Source organism: Clupea harengus, chromosome 21 (assembly GCF_900700415.2).
Source record: "Clupea harengus chromosome 21, Ch_v2.0.2, whole genome shotgun sequence".
In the NCBI taxonomy this organism is placed as follows: domain Eukaryota; kingdom Metazoa; phylum Chordata; class Actinopteri; order Clupeiformes; family Clupeidae; genus Clupea; species Clupea harengus.
In genome coordinates this window covers 10,003,425-10,020,781 of record NC_045172.1, presented here as the reverse complement: position 1 = coordinate 10,020,781, position 17,357 = coordinate 10,003,425, and the positions used below count along the sequence as shown (strand labels likewise).

Sequence of the window (17,357 nt, the reverse complement as noted above, 5' to 3'; positions counted from 1 at the left end):
ACATCTTGGTCCATCACTGACAAACCCAAATCCATCCATGAACAATGAAAAGGTGCAACAAAGTGACAAATTCAAACAGACCCAGGTCTACACGGTAATACCGGTTACGAGTCTGACTTCCTTTTCTACCTGTAAACAAAGGAAATATCTTACACCGTGACACCGTATACGTTCTCTGATATTTACGATATATAATTTCATTCAATTTCATATTTCCAGTTACTGTTACCTATCTAGTATTTCAACGCCAGTATTTCTAGCTCTCCCTAATAACAGCGCTCCATCTTGCCAGTTGTCGACGGGAGGAGGAGGAAATGATGAGGGCGATCCTCATAAGGCGTGGAGGTGCGCGCACAGAGAATCATAACATTCTTGAGAGCGGTAGCGGGGAGTCTACAATTACTGCGCTCTCTCTGCCGGCAGTAACAGGACCCTGCGACTTCCCCTCGGGAGTCGGTAGAAAGTTGGGGAGGGAAAAGGGGAGGAGAGGAAAGAGGAGAGACGGAGGAAGGGAACGCATTTTACTCGGAGGTTCGGATATAAATCTGTACGCCCGTAAACACAGGATTTTTTTATTCTGATTGATTAGTTCGTGCCTTCTTATTGTTTTAACAGTGGTTTAGATTTTCCATCTGGCTTCGACAAATGAGATGAGCATCGTAGCGTGGAAGGTAGCCTACCATATTATAAGGAACTTTGATGTTTTTCCACTAGCCTAGTGCCAGCTGCATTCTTGGGTGAAACGTTTGTGTGATCTTCGTGTAATTTCGCTGTTTATGGAAACGAAAGCACATTTGATAGCCACGGAATAACCCGGAGCGCGCGTTTTAAGGCAAAATTACACAGCAGCCTCTGATGCGGAGAGTGGTAAAGGCTTGACCCTGGGTAGTTCGCGATGGCCGCTTCGGGCGGACAGAAGAGCGAGAAGTTGGATGAAGCGCAAGCTCTGGCTAAGAGCTGCGCGGGCAGACCGGACTTTCTTCCCTGCGACGGGCTGTCCATATGCTCCACGCACAGCCACGGAAAGTGTTTCAAGCTGCATTGGTGCTGTCATTTGGGATGGTGCCACTGTAAGTAACGGCTCTTTCTGTTAAAATCCACTCAAAACATACAACATTTCAGTGTGAGTACTGTACATGATCCGGGCTATATTGTAGGTTTGTAAGTTTCACCACTTTTTTTTCCCCGTTATCCCTCTGTATTAGGCTATATGGTAACAACATAGTATCAACGCTACTTTAATTATTTTGAAAGAATAGGAATGGTTTCGTATTCAATACACATCGCAATGAAAGGTAAATTATGATGAAGGACTGAGTATCGTTGTCATGATTGGGGGTCGTTGTGTCATGTTTCCTGTCGGGGAACGTAACTTTTTGACACCTTTTTTAAAAAGCGTTTTCTGTGTAAGGCAGTCATAGCTGCTCATACTGAATTCCACATAGCCCACGGTAAGTAAGCTATTGTTCACTGTTCCTTCCTTGTGGTGTCCGCCTGGCATCCCCCTACACAGGACGCTGCGCGGTCATAGCGTAGAGGTGACGTCAGAGAAGAAGTTACAGTCCCCATCCTCAGAGTCGAAATCCCCTGCTTTAACTCAGAATGTCATAAGTTGGCAATAATGCATAAAGAATAACGACGTTGTTAATGAAAAGTGATCCACCGATCTTTCACGTTTTTATTATTAAACGTTGAAGCTGTTGACTGTTATTTCTGTCAGAAAAAAAGGACATCCACATAAATACTGTATATATATATATAGTGCTTGGATCACTTCGCATTTTGTAGGGACTGAATCATTTAAGTGTAAGAAACAAGGAATAATATGGATTAAACTCACCCGAATGGTTACCCTGCATTTAAAGAGTCCCCAACAAGCTTGTATACATGCATAGATGAGTGTGCTTTTATCAGTGGTTTGTTGATTGGCAACTCTTATGCCATTCTGAGAGGAGATTTGTTCAGTTGGGCTATGGACCCAAGGGGGTGTATCACTAAAGGTTGAAAGCTCAGTGTGGGGAACACCCATAAGGGAACCATCCTTTCAGACAAAAACAGCTCTCTTAGCCAAGTTCTGCCTTTATTTTAATGCTTTTTTTTACTATACTTATATTGATACTTTATTTTCATTCTATTTAGTCTATTTCTATTTTTATAGTCACTTTGGATAAAAGCGTCTGCTAAATACCTGACCTTTACCCTTATGTAGCCTTTATATTGTATTTATGAAATGTAAAGCAGATTACTGTATTGTGGGTGCATACCTGAAATACATTTGAATATGTAGGCTTTTGGAGAAAAAAAGGTCTACGTGACCAAGTATGTAGATAATAACCACACGTGTATATCTGGTACGATAACTGTTGCATAGTAGTTGGAAGTACAGACTATAAATTACTTTCTGATTGAAATGAAAACCGTGCTTGTGAAAATCCGAGAGTAAGGCTACTGTGAAGAGAAATATCTGAAAGTTTCAGAAGTGTCTGTGATTGAAGAAAAGTTTGAGTGCTCAGGAAATCCAGGTCTTTTACTACTTTATCACTAATCTCATTCTGCATTTACACTCTGGGGTACTTTGAATCCTGGATTGACATTATAATACTACAGCAGAATGAAACAGGCAGCTGTGGCTATATTTTTGAGGACAGTTGTGGAGTAACTACAGCCTTTCTCCTGAGGACAACAACAGGGTTTCTGTTAAAATGGCTGCCCGCCCATCACTTTGCTAAGGGCTGTCATGTGATCATGTGATGGCAGGGGAGGAAGAAGATTCTTCAGATTCTTCTGAGCCTCTTAGGGAACAAGGAATCATGTCAATTGCAATCATGTTTTTATGGAAGTGTACAAAACACACACACACACATACACAAGGAGAGGGAAAGAGAGACTTAATGTATTTTCAGGCTTACAGACAGAAAAACAGGTCAGTCTACAAATTGGCAGAGTTACCAACTATTTAGGACACTGTGGCCAAAAATGGATTTTAGTCAACTTCCCTACAGAACAACATTACTACAGTAGCTTCTACAGTAGCTGCTGTCACCTCTCAACATTACAGAGGTGCCATATCCATCCAAGATGTTGAATGTGGAGCCAAGTTGATAAAATATAATTTTGAGATCATGACTTTTCTAAGTTCATTGCAGCTGCAGCAATTTCCCCCCTCAGAAACATGTAGAAACAACAGGTCAGAATAAGACACAAATGAAATCCATTTGTTTCTGTGGGTTGTAACTGGCTTTTCCTGAACAACAGAACATGATGAAAAAGTCAGTCAGAGCACAGTACTGGTTCTCACTGACCAGTTTTATCACACAAGAACCGACTCTATCTGTAATACCTGTCAAATTCCACTCACGTCAAGTAGTTCACTGTGGAATTTGTCTGTAAGGGCACAATGATGTTCACTACACTTGACAGAACTGATACAACCACAGACTCAGATTTCACCTGACAGTTACTCTAGGAAAACTAGAGTCAGGATCTCTACACCTCACATGAATATCACATGATTGAGTCATTTGCCACTGTCATTTCAAGACACATATAAAAAAAAGGCCTGAGGTAAACAAGGCACTTGTGCATCCACACTTTAAAATATTCTTCATATGCTTTAATGTCAACACCGCTGTATGGGCTAATCTGCAGTACACACACACGCCACTTCTGCTAAGCGAGGTCGCCATGGTAATTATGTTCGAAGAAGATGTTTGTTAAAGAGACACTGTTGGTGGAAACATAATGAGGACTAATCCAGAGCCTCGTGGTAGAAGAGCCAGCTGGATGCGACCGTGCCTGGACTGGGACCCCGAGTGTCCTCAGAGGAAGAGAATGTGTTCTGTGTAGTGTTTTGTTGTTTGTGTGTGTGTTATGTTTGCATAAGGGTAGGGTGATGGCTGCTTTACCGTAATGTGTAAGTGTAAGGGGTGTGTGCGTGCGTTTGTGAGAGTGTTATGTTTGCACAAGGATAGGGGGATGGCTGCTTTACCATAGTGTGTAAGTGTAAGGTGTGTGTGTGTGTGTGTGTGTGTTTGTGAGGTAATTGTTGAGAAAGGCTAGCTAATTACAGCCAGGAAGAAAGTGTGTATGTGTATAATTACGATGAGAGGGTTCGAGAGAGAGGAGAGGGAACATTTGTGAGTGATGGAGTGAATGAGTGAGGAAGATGAAGTGTGAGTGAGAAGAGTGAGAGGAGTATGTCATATAAGCTTTTATAGAGGTGAGAAGAAAAAAGAGAGAGAGAGATAAAGATAGAGAGAGGGGAGGGATATAGAGAGAGATAAAGAGAGGGAAGGAGGCAAACAGATGTGAAGAACATTAGTGTGTGTTTGTGTTAATTAGTGAGTGAGAAATCCTCTAGATGAGGAGGGAGATCCTTTTTGAAAGTCTGGTGGAAGGTTTTTTCATGGCAACATGGAAAAGTGAGTGAGAGAGAGAGAGCAAATGAAACTCAAAACTCCAAGATTCAGAAAATCTATCTATCTACCTGTCTGTCTGTCTATCCGTTTCACTTTATCTGTCTCGTTCTACATCTCTGTGTTCTCTCTCTCTCTCTCTCTCTCTCTCTCTCTCACTCGCACTCTCTCTCCTAGCTGAATGTATGAATACAAAATGGGATTTGTACCAGGAGGCAGTCTCAAAGGGCTTCTCATGCAATCCCACAGAGAGCTCCTCTGTATTCCCCCTCTCTACTGTTTGCTGTGTGTGTTGTGTGCGTTAGTTAGGCACACTGGAATAAACGTATTTCCTCCAAAGACTTAATTTTTTGAGATTCATCTTCTTGTTTCTTGAGATTTAGACAGAGGAACTGAAACCACCCCTTCAACAAATTTGTTTTTAGTTTTGCTTGAGGAAATGCACCACACTCTTGGTTGTTGTTCATTTTGTTTTAGTCAATGTTTAATACGTTTTTAGTCTTAGTACTGAAGTCTTAGTATTGTTATGAGCAGTTAATATAAATATCAAATCAATATAAGTGTCTTTGTTTTGATCTGTTCCTATCAAATTGGCTTGTCATTGGCTTTTGGAAACCAGTCTTGAAGTCTTCAAAAAATTCACATTTAGTTGTGAAGAAGATTTGAAATGTGGAATAGTCTACCATATGTTTATGTTTGTATGTTTGTTCATGTTTTGTAAAAGAGCATGACTGAATCATACTCCAGGGTATGCATGGAAATTTGCGTCACAACTGCAGACTATATACGTATAGGTTGCCTCCTAGCAGAAGAGGATGCCCCCGCCCCCCTTCCTAACCCCCCCCCCCCCCCCAAAGGCCTTGAACTGTCCTTAAGGCAGTGGCTCAACATGTAGCCTTGAACATGTAGCCTTTTCCAAACTGTTTTTTCATCCTATTAATTCTTCATTTACTTCTGTTTGCTAGTGGTAGCGAACTGCATATGTACGCAATTCTAATTCCTAGGAGTCGCTAATCTCTGGAAAATACCATGTTGTGGTGGTGAAGCATGGAGGTGAATTGTGAAGCCAACATTTTTTTTTGGAGTTGACCACGTTCATAGTTCCCTGTTTCACTTCAATTTTCAATTTTGACATGCTCTCTGTGTCAAGAGAGCACTCCAGACAACTCTGGGCCCTATTTTACTTCTTTTTGGATTACAATTTTGACAAGGGACAAAAACGATCAAAATAATTCTAGTTGAGTTAGAAGACTAGAACCAGCAACCAGTACTTTGGTTATCCTATACTGCTTAATAACGTTACCAGCCAACATTCTGGCATTGTTTTCTGCAATCCAGAAAAATCGTAATCCCCCTGATTGCAAGTCTCCACTATCATAGCTAACTATAATGTGATGAGACAAGAGTTACAGAGTCGATGGGAGATAGATATTTTCATAAACCCCCGTTTAGTTGATGTCTTGGAAAAGATGAGCCAAGGTTATCAAGTTACTTGAATGGCTCACTTGCTTGTTACAAACCAAAACGACAGTGACAAATGTTTGTGATTTATTAACTGAAGTGTACTGTAGTGTTATAAAGGCTAAATATGAGCAGATAATTATCTGCACACTAGGGCTGCAACGGTACACGGTATATTGTCGAGCCATTTGGTACGCCCTCTATGGTTCAATCCACGGAGAGGGCAGACCTCCGCCAAGGCCAAATGCCAAATCTCGCAACGTTAGCAAAGGTCAAAGTAAATCCGGTAAAGATACCAAAACCATACCATTACCGGGGCACAAAACATACCGAACCACGGGCCCACTGTACTGAGGGTAAATAAAATAAAAAATTTGGAGAGTGCAGAGTTGCAAAATTCTGAGATTAAACCTGTAACGAGAGAACGGAGGGACCTGCCCACGCGCAGCTGGGTCGGCTCACGAGGGGGTGCCGGAGGTGGAGCGTGACTGGAAGTCAGCCGGGGCTGGTGCCACTGCTAATTCATCATGTCCCGTGAGGGCTGATAGATGTGTGTGAGTGGGGTCAGGAGGAGACAGAAAGAGAGAGTCTTCCACCTGCCAGGGATGTTTGCGCTGAGATAGTGAGGCACACAGTGGTGGCAAGTTTTCCCAGTTGTCATTAACTGCGATGTTATGCTGAGAAGCAGATGCCTCCTCCTCTGTGTGGGTACACAAGCAAGTCTGTGTTTAAGAAACGCTTTTCCATTTTAGTTGTAAATCAGCGCTAGAAAAATGTGCCTGTAAGTCTTCACATGAAGGCTCATTTAATTAACATTAACTGCAGTGGTCAACATAAATAAAGCATTCGCTACAGTTCTTAAAATTACTTTAGTTAATGCTGAGGTCCCTGCCTCCTTCATGTCAACCACTGTGATGGAATGTTAATTAAGAGACCTTTAATGTAAAAAACTCATCAGTTGATACAAACAAACAATGACCTCCAATATTACTGATATTACTTCTGCTAATTACTGATTATTACTATTACTGATGCTTACTTATGCTTTATGGAAAGGGTACTAAAGGTTATGGTTTGTTAATTAATGTGCCAACTAATGTTCTAGTGCAATAATGGAAAATGTTACCAATGTGTCTTGTACAAACAAAGCCCCCATAGTTTGTCATGCTGTATTGAGTATTTGTTGAGCTCTCTGGCTAAGAAAGCACTAGAGGGGATGCATTTTATATCACAAGGAAGCAGGTCACATTTTCAAAACAGTTATCCGCTCCAACAGCAGAAAGAAAAAGAACAAATAAGTCAGCTGGTACGGAGGCAGACAAATCTAACACATTTCTGGTAGATATTTTTGGAGAAACGTACACTATTTTTTTGGAGGAGATACCAGAACCATTAAGAATTTTTACTCATCATGTGAACAAAATACAATCAGTAAAAGATTAGTCATAAGTGAAAAACCTTAACTGTGAGTGCAGAAAACTTTCCCGACCTTTCTGGGCAGCTTAGTTTCACTTCTAATCCAAACTCCCCACTTCAACTTTTAACCACTGCTCAATAAGCAGACTGGACAAGAAACTTCCCACCTTAGGGGAACTCAGACCTCGGCTTGAACCCTGTCTAATCCTGATGAATGATCTGAGTGTCGTGTTTTTTTGGGCCCGCTCATCCGTCTAAGTCTGCGCTACACCTGAGATGTCTGAAAAGGAAGTGTCTGAATGTGTAATTACTGGAGCAGAGGGCTAGAAAGAGAACGGGGAGATATCAGGGTCACGAGAGACCGAGAGAGGGAGGAAGACAAGGAGAATGACCCATCACCTTTCCTCCAATGTCTCCAGTCCAATCATTTATCCTCACACACCAGTGCCAGTGAGGAGAACTCCCACGGAGTCCTGTTAATTAACCGAGATTGTACACATCTTAAAACCTGATTCTCAGTGCTTGCAAGACTACTTTGTTGGACGTTTATTTTTGTCGCTTGATACAGCTGTGCATATTGTGAAGAATCAAACTACAAAAATAAATGTCCAACAAAGTAGTCTTGCTCACTGGAACAGTACAGTTTAAAGGAGAACTGAGAATGAGTTCTTCCGGACTGGACCGGAAGATAAGAAAAGTAAACTACTGACTGTAGAAACAGTAATTTCCTGTGGTTTCTTTACAGTTGTTGAGGTAAACAGACACAGGTCTATCTTTGTAGGGACATACACTTACAATAACATGAGCCTGTCAGTGGTGAAAATAAGCATTTTAAAGATTACTTTGATGCAGATGCTTGCTCCAACGGATTACATTGTATAGCTATTTTGCAGTTGCCGGTTATTGCGTTCTTACTCAATACTGGACCGATTCCAATTTTTTTCCCTAGTAAATATTTGGACTCTAAAAGAGGGGGAGTTCATATTGGAATACAATAGGCTATGGTTAGGATATATGCATCATCCTATTGCAAAAAGTGTGTAGTGATAATACTATGACTGAAACATGAACATGAGCATCAGCTGGATAGACATTCGTTGCCAAACTCAGTCATCAGATTATGTTTAAGGTTAATTTATTTTAAAATGTTCTACTCAAAATGTTAATAATTACATGTTAAATGATAGGAAATTTCCATTTTAAACCAATCTGTTAATTCAATCCACAGAGTGGGTTAATGTGAGATCTAAATAACTATTCTCAGTGAGTAAGGAACACCCTGGCTGTGGCTCCTAAAATTGCCATTTGTGAAAGAAAACAGGATATCCTGTGACCTTGTGGTGGAGTTTTGAAGCAAGTTTTTCAGAATACAATGCTGCTGAAGCCAGACCTCCACAGTCACTGTCAACAGATGTTGAATACTGAGTCTTTTTTTATTTTTTAGATTTTTGAATAAGTACACAACCAGTTTTAGCAAGTGAAATGATTCCACGTTTGAACGTAATCCAAACATTGGTATTGAGGTAATTCCAAATGCTGTGCACTGAAAGGGGGTGACGATGCTTCTGCCAGTAAGAAGGCAGTCAGTAATTACAGTCGCTGGTGTAGTCCTAACGCTGCTTCTTGGCATCCTGTCAAAATGTCCTTGAGTGAGATGTTCAACTCCCATCTGTTTTTGATGTACAGGCCAAGTGGCCTGTGTAGCTGTCTGTCTGTAGGAAGTTATGTAGCTTTAAAGGCCTTTGGGCTTTGGGTAAGTGCTATTTAAATTCAATCTGTTCTAAAAAAATGTCTGGGTCTGGCTATTTAAAAAACCCATTTCATGTTGCAATCATGCAAGACTGAATCTTCTGGGATGTGGGGTGGGGCTCCCTCCCAAAGATTTAATCCATGAAAAAACTAATGATGCGAACTTATCTTTATTAAGGCAGCCATGTTCATGATCAAAGGTTCTCTCATTTACCACAAAATCAGTGTTGTAAGACAAGCGTACATATTGATATTTTCCTGGTTTGATTTATTCTTAAAATTTTAGAGTGTGTGTGTGTGAGAGGAAGGTTACGACCAGAACGTTTGTCAAGTTTTTCTTACCCATAAGTATTTACATTGAAGGGGAAGTGACTTTGAGTGCCTTGCTTTATTTGTGTCTGTTAAATGGATATAGGCAATCCTGTTTCTCTTTGGTTTAGGGCTATGATCCTGTAGCTTGTAGGAATATAAGTGTGTCTAAATGAAAGACAGTACTAGCTTTGTAGAGATAGGTCTGGTGGGAGGCTACTGTCCCTGGTATCAAGGGACCCACGAGACAGTCACAATGAGATATTCATTAAGAGAGGAGTAAGCAAGGGTTGTGGCTGTGGCGAATGCTAAACCATATTAACTCCCTGGAAGGCACTGTGTTTTACTGTTAAGTGTTAACCATGGTAACTTAAACAAAACATCTTAGATACACTGAGCCAAATGCTTTTTATCCTTACCCTTTTACCCTTTAGGCTTGAAATGTTTGGTATAGTGTGCTAGCATACACATGAGTAGAATGCAGAATCCTCCAAGACCTAGTGTCCAAAGAGAGGAGTCTCGTGCCAGGGTCACGTGTTTCGTCAAGGCAGAATTAATTTCCATGTTTTTTTCATGCATGACCGTACATGCCCTCAGCTTCACAGCAACAGATGGGTTAGACAGAGCATCCCAGGAGCTGACATGCACCTGTGAAGCTACTCTGCTTCTATCGCTTCTAGCCTCCTTCAAAGATGAAATTTAGATTAGCATGCTAGCCTCGCTTCTTGCCGTGCTCCAGCCAGTCATTTCGTTGAATTCTGATGTTTCTGAAGTAATGCACACTTGGCTGAGAGTCAGAGTAAGACATTTCTCAGAGATGCAGAGTGAGAAAAAAAGAGATGGCTTTGTTTGTGCGTACAGTTTAGGGACACAGGGAATAGATTGTGCCTTTCTAATGCTTGTTGTCTTCATCTTCTTGCTTTAGAGTGCAGTAAAGGTGACCTGGCAGAGGTAGGCTTTCAGGCAGAGAGTAACAGGTGCAGGTGGAAATTGATTAAGAGCAGCCTTGGAGCATAATGGCCAATTACCTTGTGCGGGCAAAAAAAGTGCTTTTACGTTCTGTCCTTCGGCTGCGTGGGAGTACTGAACATCAAGTCCCCTGAGCAGAATTCACCGTAAATTCCTTGATCAAGTCAGAAAGAGAGATGTAAGCGACCTCCTGAATGTGTAAATCAGTAAATGACTTGGTCAAGTCAGAAAGAGAGAGAGAGAGAGAGATAAATAAATAGAAAGACAGTGAGATAGAGAAAGACACAGACAGAGATGTAAGTGACCTCCTGAATGTGTAAATCAGTACATTTCTTGGACAAGTTGGAAAGAGAGAGCGAGAGAGAGAGAGAGAGCAATAGAGATGTTAGTGGCCTCTGTGAATGTGTTGCATCCATGTAGCGTGACTGTCATAACCATATGCCAGACAACACGTCGATGCACCCCACCTGAGGTGTAACGATCTTCAGGAGAGGAGTGAGCGAGAGCACTCTCGGCGGGCGTGGAGACTCAAGGTGCTGCTGAGAGAGATGTCTTATTCACCCGACGTGTTATTTTTTCCCCTTTCTTTCTTTCTTTCTTTTTTTCCTCCCTTCCTACATGCCATCGCTGTGCCCACGGCCCTCCTTTTATCCCCGTCACCTTCTGTCAAGATCACATAACTCCCACAGGCTGTTGAAAAAGAGATGTTTTTACCCAGAGCCTGGCAAGATGATGGACTGCTTCATGGACTGTTATTGTGTGTGTGTGTCTGTGTGTGAGATAGAGTGTGAGAGAAAGACAACCAAGGGAGAGTGGGGAGTGGGGAGCTTCAGGGCTGTCAAAATTAACGTGTTCATTTTTGCGAGTAATTTGAAATATTGAATGCGTTAAAAATGTTTTGGGTTTTGTTATTATTTCTGTTAGAGGAGATGGAGGCAGATCTGTTGGTATTGACTAATGTCTGATGCATCCTTTTCCTCTGGAATTAGCACGCTGATAGCCCTCTGCCATGTCTTGGGTATGACTTGCTTCTTCCAGGCTATCCTCATAAGCCTCCAAAGAAAGTGTAGGACATCCGGTGCATTCTTGTAGAGCTTATATGGTACTCCATTAGCCTCAGACCACCAACGTCATGCCATCCTACACTTGTTGTTGGGTCTTGGCTATTCTTAGGTGTATGGTGTCGATTGACATCATTTCACTCAATTTGAAGTTATTTGTGTGAATGTCCTTATTCACACCTTTCATTTCAGCCCCATTGGGGTTCCCTTCAGTCAGCTCTCTCTCCAAGCTGTACTTTCTTTTTTTTCTCATGTTGTCAGCTGTCCTTTCACAGTGGTCATTGGACAAGTCCAGATGATCAGAATAAAAAAAGGTATGAGTATGAGTATGCAAATGTGTGAACACACAGCACACTCTCTCCCTTCAGCTGTCCTGGGGGTTATCACGCTCTCAGTGTGGCCAATTATGGTGTCGTCATCAGTCCGCACGATCAGAGCTGATCTCCACAGCCCTGCAGACCAAAAATGTGAATTCTCTATAATAAGCTCAGTGGGACTAATCCCTACCCATTGCACATCACGGATACGACATAATGTCCAGTAGCTGTGCAGATTAATTGTAATGCACACCATGGTTTCTCTCTTTAGCAACCTTATGCCATACCGCTGCTATGCTCTTGTTGGAAGCCTGTGTCATTATTTCTTTCTAGTTATATTCTATTCTGATTGTGTCTCAGTAACCCACACTCTTGCATGTGATTGCTCTCTTCCTAGAGTGGGCTGTGAACAGTGCCTTCTTTAATGGGCCTTTGTCTCATGGAGGTGATTTGTCATTGTGAGCTGAGTGAGCTTTGAGAATGTGTTTACCTGACACTTAGCTCGCCTGTCTGTGTCCTCATCGAGCCCTCTAATTGCATCTTCTCTGAGTCAGTGGGAAGAGGTCTCGAGGAGAGGTATTGAATGTGAGCCTGAAATAAAGGTCCTCTCTTCTTTGACAGTACATTCTAATGGAGGGGGAAAGGGCTGTGGAAGATGTTCATGGATGCCTCAGGAAAACGTCAACAAAGCAGCAGGGATGGATCAGTGGCCCTCAGCAGTCAAACAAAGAAATACCTATGGCTGTTTTGTACTGTCTGAGGAAAATGCTTGTTTTACATTAATTTGGTATGCACATTATGATGGCACTCAAAGGTTGAGGGTATGCAAACTATTGTACACAATGCTTTTAAATCTCAGAGGGTCTCTACAATTCATCAGAACTCAAGGGGTCCTCTATATATACAAACACCAAGAACTTTAAGTTCAACATGTATCCCTCTTTTACATGCTGGTATGAATGTTTCTTGTTTATTGAGCAGCTTGCAGGATATGTATTCATCTTCTACACCAGCATGTGTGCTTCCTGACTGTTGAACCTACAACCTCTGTATTGTTAGCTCCTGACTCTACCAGTTGAATTACACTAACCCATTCCTAACCTTTCCTCTACAAATCCGCCTGCATATTCTCACCATTTTTAACCCTGTTGAGCACTCCGGTTTGTTTGAGGCCAATTACAGGCCGCCTGAGCCTCATTAAGCATAGGAAAACTTCTGCTGTGCTTGTACTGCTCGGCCACGGCCCAAAAATAACTCTCTGAGCTCTCGTAGTATCTGTCCAGGACCTGTCCCACTGCCTGAATGTATTTAAATAAATCAATTATTTTTAATTAGGTTAAGCTCTAGGTTAGTTTTGCCAATGGGAATAATAATAATGAGGTAGGAAGTTTACATTGCAGTTTATATTTACATACACACAATACGCACAATATTACTGAAATAAATACCTGTTAGTCACACAATGCAATATTGACAATTTGTGATTAATGATATTAGTTCTTGCTATAAAGTTAATGTCCAGTGCAGTGAATATGTTTTGTGTAAAGCTGTCACTCTGCTGTGGTATTTTTGGATTCAACACCATGGGGCCTGAGTGCCAGTCTGACACTTATTTGAAGTCTGTTTGTGTTACTGTGTGGGTGTGCCACATGCTACTAGCAATATATATTTTCGCTGTTCTCTCTCTCTCTCTCTCTGTCTCTCTGTTTCACTCACTCACTCAATCCCTCTTTCTCTCTCTCTCTCTTCCTCTTCACAAGCCTTTATTCAGGTCAGCATCTGTTTTACTGCCTATGCATAATGTATCCTTAGATTGGCACAGCACGGCTACAAGTTAAATATCTCTTCCTGTGTGTGTCCCTGCAGGTAAATATGTGTACCAGCCCATGACCACGGTCTGCAAGCTTCCCAGCACCATAGTGCCTACCACGCCTTCTGGCCACGCCCACACCATCGACCTGTCCATCTCGCTGATGGAGCGCTTCCTCCGGAACGCCCCCGCCTTCCGTGCTCCGCCCTGCCTGGACTCGCCCAAGTACTGCATCATTTCTGACCTCTTCATCGACGACTACGTCGTCAAGCGCATAAACGGGAAAATGTGCTACGTGCAGCGGGCCCAACCGACTCCCCCTCAGCCCCGACTGCAAGCCCCAGCGCCTCACTTGCCTTCCCAGCATCCTCGGCCCCTGCCTCAGCCCCTCTCTCAGCGACCGCCCAAGCACGTGGCTCCCCAGAAGGAGCACAGAGGGATCAAACAACTGGCCCGGGGAGACAAGTCCAAATCTGTCGCCCCGAAAATGGACCACTGCTCCTCGCCTTCCAGCTCTGAGGACTCTGGGATCAACGCTCTCGGCGTGCATTACATGGAGTCGTGCGACGAGGACTCCTGCGAGGACGAGGATGACGAAGATGAGGACGACGAGGACGACGAAGACGAGTTGAGCAGCGACGAAGACTCCAGCCCCGCTAGCCTGTGGGAGCAGGACGGCTGCACGCTGCTCTCACCATCGAAGTCCATCGTGGAGATCATTGAGAAGATGGAGACGACTGTTTGACCATGTCTCCTCCACAAACCACTCACATTGTCAACCCGGTTACAGATACACACATCTCAGTACTGCCATGCACGCTTCTCATTATATCCCTTCCACCCGTCTACCTGCATCCATATACTAACAAAAAGCAAAGCACAGGCTCTCCCCTATCATGAGTTATCATCTTTATCCACTTTCCTCTGTTTACTACCCCAGGCTATGCTAAAGAAGAGTATATGAGGGGCAGGAATATTATGAATATACATGCCTTGATCGGACAGGGTAGCATCTAATGTGACCAAACAGCACTGCAGTCTGGACCACAACTGTTTTCAAAGTGTTTTCAAAGATCTGAAGGGAGACCGTTCAGCTGAAGCGGGTTGTTGAAGCTGCAGCTTCCTCACAGGAAAAAATGAATTACTTTTTACTTAAAGCACAGAATCAAAGTGTCTGATGCAATAGCGAGAGAGAGGCAGGAAGAGGAAGGGAGAGAGAGAGAGGGAGAGAGAAGGAGGGAGAGGAAGGGAGGGAGAAAGAGAGATGCTGTTTTCCAAGCTCTTACACGGGGTGTACTTTTGAACAGAGGCTAAATGATGCATGAGGACAGAAGACATTAATGAGGCATCGTGATAAAAGTGGGCCGAGGCTCAGTGCTTAGGGGTCTGCTCAAATCCTTCCTAACCCCATGTGTGGCTTGACACAGCCCCCCCCCCTCCCCATCACCCGTGTGACTTAGCCAAAGAGGCCAGGAGCATAGTCCAGACATCTCCACAAAAGGCTGGGAGTGTGTGTGTGTGTTTATGTGTGTGTGTGTGTTTATGTGTGTGCATAAATGGGACAGGGTGACACAAAAAAGCAATGTCACTTTTAGTGGGCTCTTGCTTTACTGTGGGCTCCATGTCAGCATTCCAGGCTTCTTGACAATCAAGTGAGATTAACGAGTGTTAGTGGTACAGCCCATTTGTGTGCGTCCACAGAAAGCCTGACCTGGAAGTTCAAGATCTTCATCCAGTGGTCCAAAAGCCTAAGCCTTTTTTTTTTTTTTACACATAGCCTCCCTGTGCACGAGGAATTGGAATATGCCCCTGACGTCTGTCATTAGGATCAGCTTGTGTTCAAAGGTTTGGGTGGAACAAGCTGTGATACCTGGAAATAGATCGCCTATTTCCTTGGACCCGCTGCTGAGTACCCAGCAGTGCACACATTTAAAAGAGAGATTTAAGGAGAGATTCTTCTCTCGTATTACCCGCCTGGACTTTGAAACGGAGCAGTCGGGAGGAAATTGATTTGAGGACTTAATCTGACACTGAACCGTCATGCATTCTCTGTGGGGAAACATACATAGTAAAAAAATCACCTGCATGTGCCCCATGACCTCAGTCAGTGACCCAGTTGCACAAACCCCTGTAGTCTATAAGCACAGAGTCTTGTCACTGCCTGAGCAGCATCAGCCATTTTGATGGGTGTTTACACAGAAACTCAATGGGCCCTTGACCGATCCCCAAAGAACTCTAGGCACCATAATTCCTTGTGCGGACATGTTTTGCCCCCATGGATGTGAGTGAATGAGTGTTTATCCAATTCTTTTTTGCTATGTTTTCTTCAGGGACAAATAATCATAGCTATAAACCTTCTCTGTAGATACACATGTTTATCTCAAACAACAAAAGAAATCCTCCTTTTCTTATGATATCTATTGTTGCTAACTTATCTCTTATTTTCTGATAAACAAATTTAAAACCTTAAATGTGTCTGACATGTTTTCTATTCATACTGCCTTTTTTAATGAACAAGAAATTATTTGACAAGGAATTATTGCAGAAACCAGAATAAGCTTGATCAGTGACAAACATTACACACTGCACAGCAAAAAAGCAACAGATGGTTTCGGTAAGGGAAAACAGCTGTCGGGAAAGATCAAGTAAGCTAAACTGACAACCTTACCACTGAAACCTCTGCTTTGACTAAAGTCCTCTTTGTTTTATTGTGCACATGAGGCCATCCTTCAAGATATACAAGAATACAAGAAGATATATAATCTGTTTCATATATATTGGATATAATATGATCAATTGCAATATTTTACAATATTTTTATGTTTATATCTGTCATACTATAGCTAACACATTTTGTAGGGGTAGTTGATGCTTAAAAGATACATTTGTCCAGTATTAGGAGCTATACATTTTTTCTTCGGGGGAATACATCTAAAACAGCAAAGAAAGCATGTAATGATGTTGTTAAAAGACAAAAATCCTTTGCACGTGGACTCCTCCATTCAGCCGTTCCCTTGATGCTCCCCACACGAGACAGCTCTTTGGAGCCCGCTGATTTCCCATCTCTGCTTTGAACATTCCCACCTGGCCCTCTAAAGAGGGTCTGATTCTTGTGAAATGGCAGGGATCACATTCAAATGAGGCAGAACAAGAGCGAACAGAGTTGTCTGTTCCATTGTTCCACTCGGCTGAAAACAAGGAACAGAGGAGTGTTCGCAAGTTGTCAAGGAGACAGGTATCTAGGGAGGTGTGTTGTGAGGGAGAAACGGAAAGAGAAGAAGAGAGACTTTTATTTTTTTTCGCGAATGAGACTGAAAAGGAAGACAGTGTGTGAGTGTGTTTTATGTATAATGTATAAGCATGGAAGTGACAATGTGTTTGGCAAAGATGTAGAGCACGTGCCTTTGGAACATGCAGGAGGTGGAGAGCTGGAACCAATTATGTCACATACACTCAGCGCTTAACATGTAAATCACAAGAGTGTCAGGCACGATTTTGTGGCCCCCAGCATGCATGTCAAAAAAGAACCAGACCTGGAACATCATATCAGCAGAGGCAGCCTCTTGGCTAGTGAGCAAATAGTCTGAGGTAAAGATGTGAGGTTTACATCTCTTTTACCGCCCGTTTTTTTCCCCAGTCCTGGATCAGACCTGCCTCTTGAAGACAATCTTCCACAGCAGGAAAGGCTCCCCAGAGAGACAGAAGAAAGAAATAATAATAATAAAAAAAAGAAAACTCCAAGTTTTGCCATTCTGCCAGTTAATTTAACTCACCCTCTGGCAAAGCCTGAAATGACTTGCAAATGTGAAAATGAGTGTTTTTCATCTCCTTAGGTGGAAGTCGTTTAATG

General features: G+C 42.6%; 1 protein-coding gene across 1 annotated transcript; it reads left to right on the top strand.

Moving 5' to 3' along the window:
* Positions 1 to 297: 297 nt before the first annotated feature.
* On the top strand, positions 298 to 15,978 carry c21h3orf70 (chromosome 21 C3orf70 homolog). Its single transcript, XM_012840643.3, has 2 exons — positions 298 to 1,070; positions 13,564 to 15,978. The coding sequence occupies exons 1-2, from the start codon at positions 896 to 898 to the stop codon at positions 14,250 to 14,252; spliced, it is 864 nt and encodes a 287-aa protein (XP_012696097.1). The 5' UTR covers positions 298 to 895; the 3' UTR covers positions 14,253 to 15,978.
* Positions 15,979 to 17,357: the final 1,379 nt, after the last annotated feature.

Bases quoted from the DNA above. Each gene is read 5' to 3' on its own strand.
- c21h3orf70 (XM_012840643.3), top strand. From the start codon at position 896: ATGGCCGCTTCGGGCGGACAGAAGAGCGAGAAGTTGGATGAAGCGCAA. The intron at 1,071-13,563 runs GTAAGTAACGGC...GTGTCCCTGCAG, and splicing joins TCATTTGGGATGGTGCCACT to GTAAATATGTGTACCAGCCC.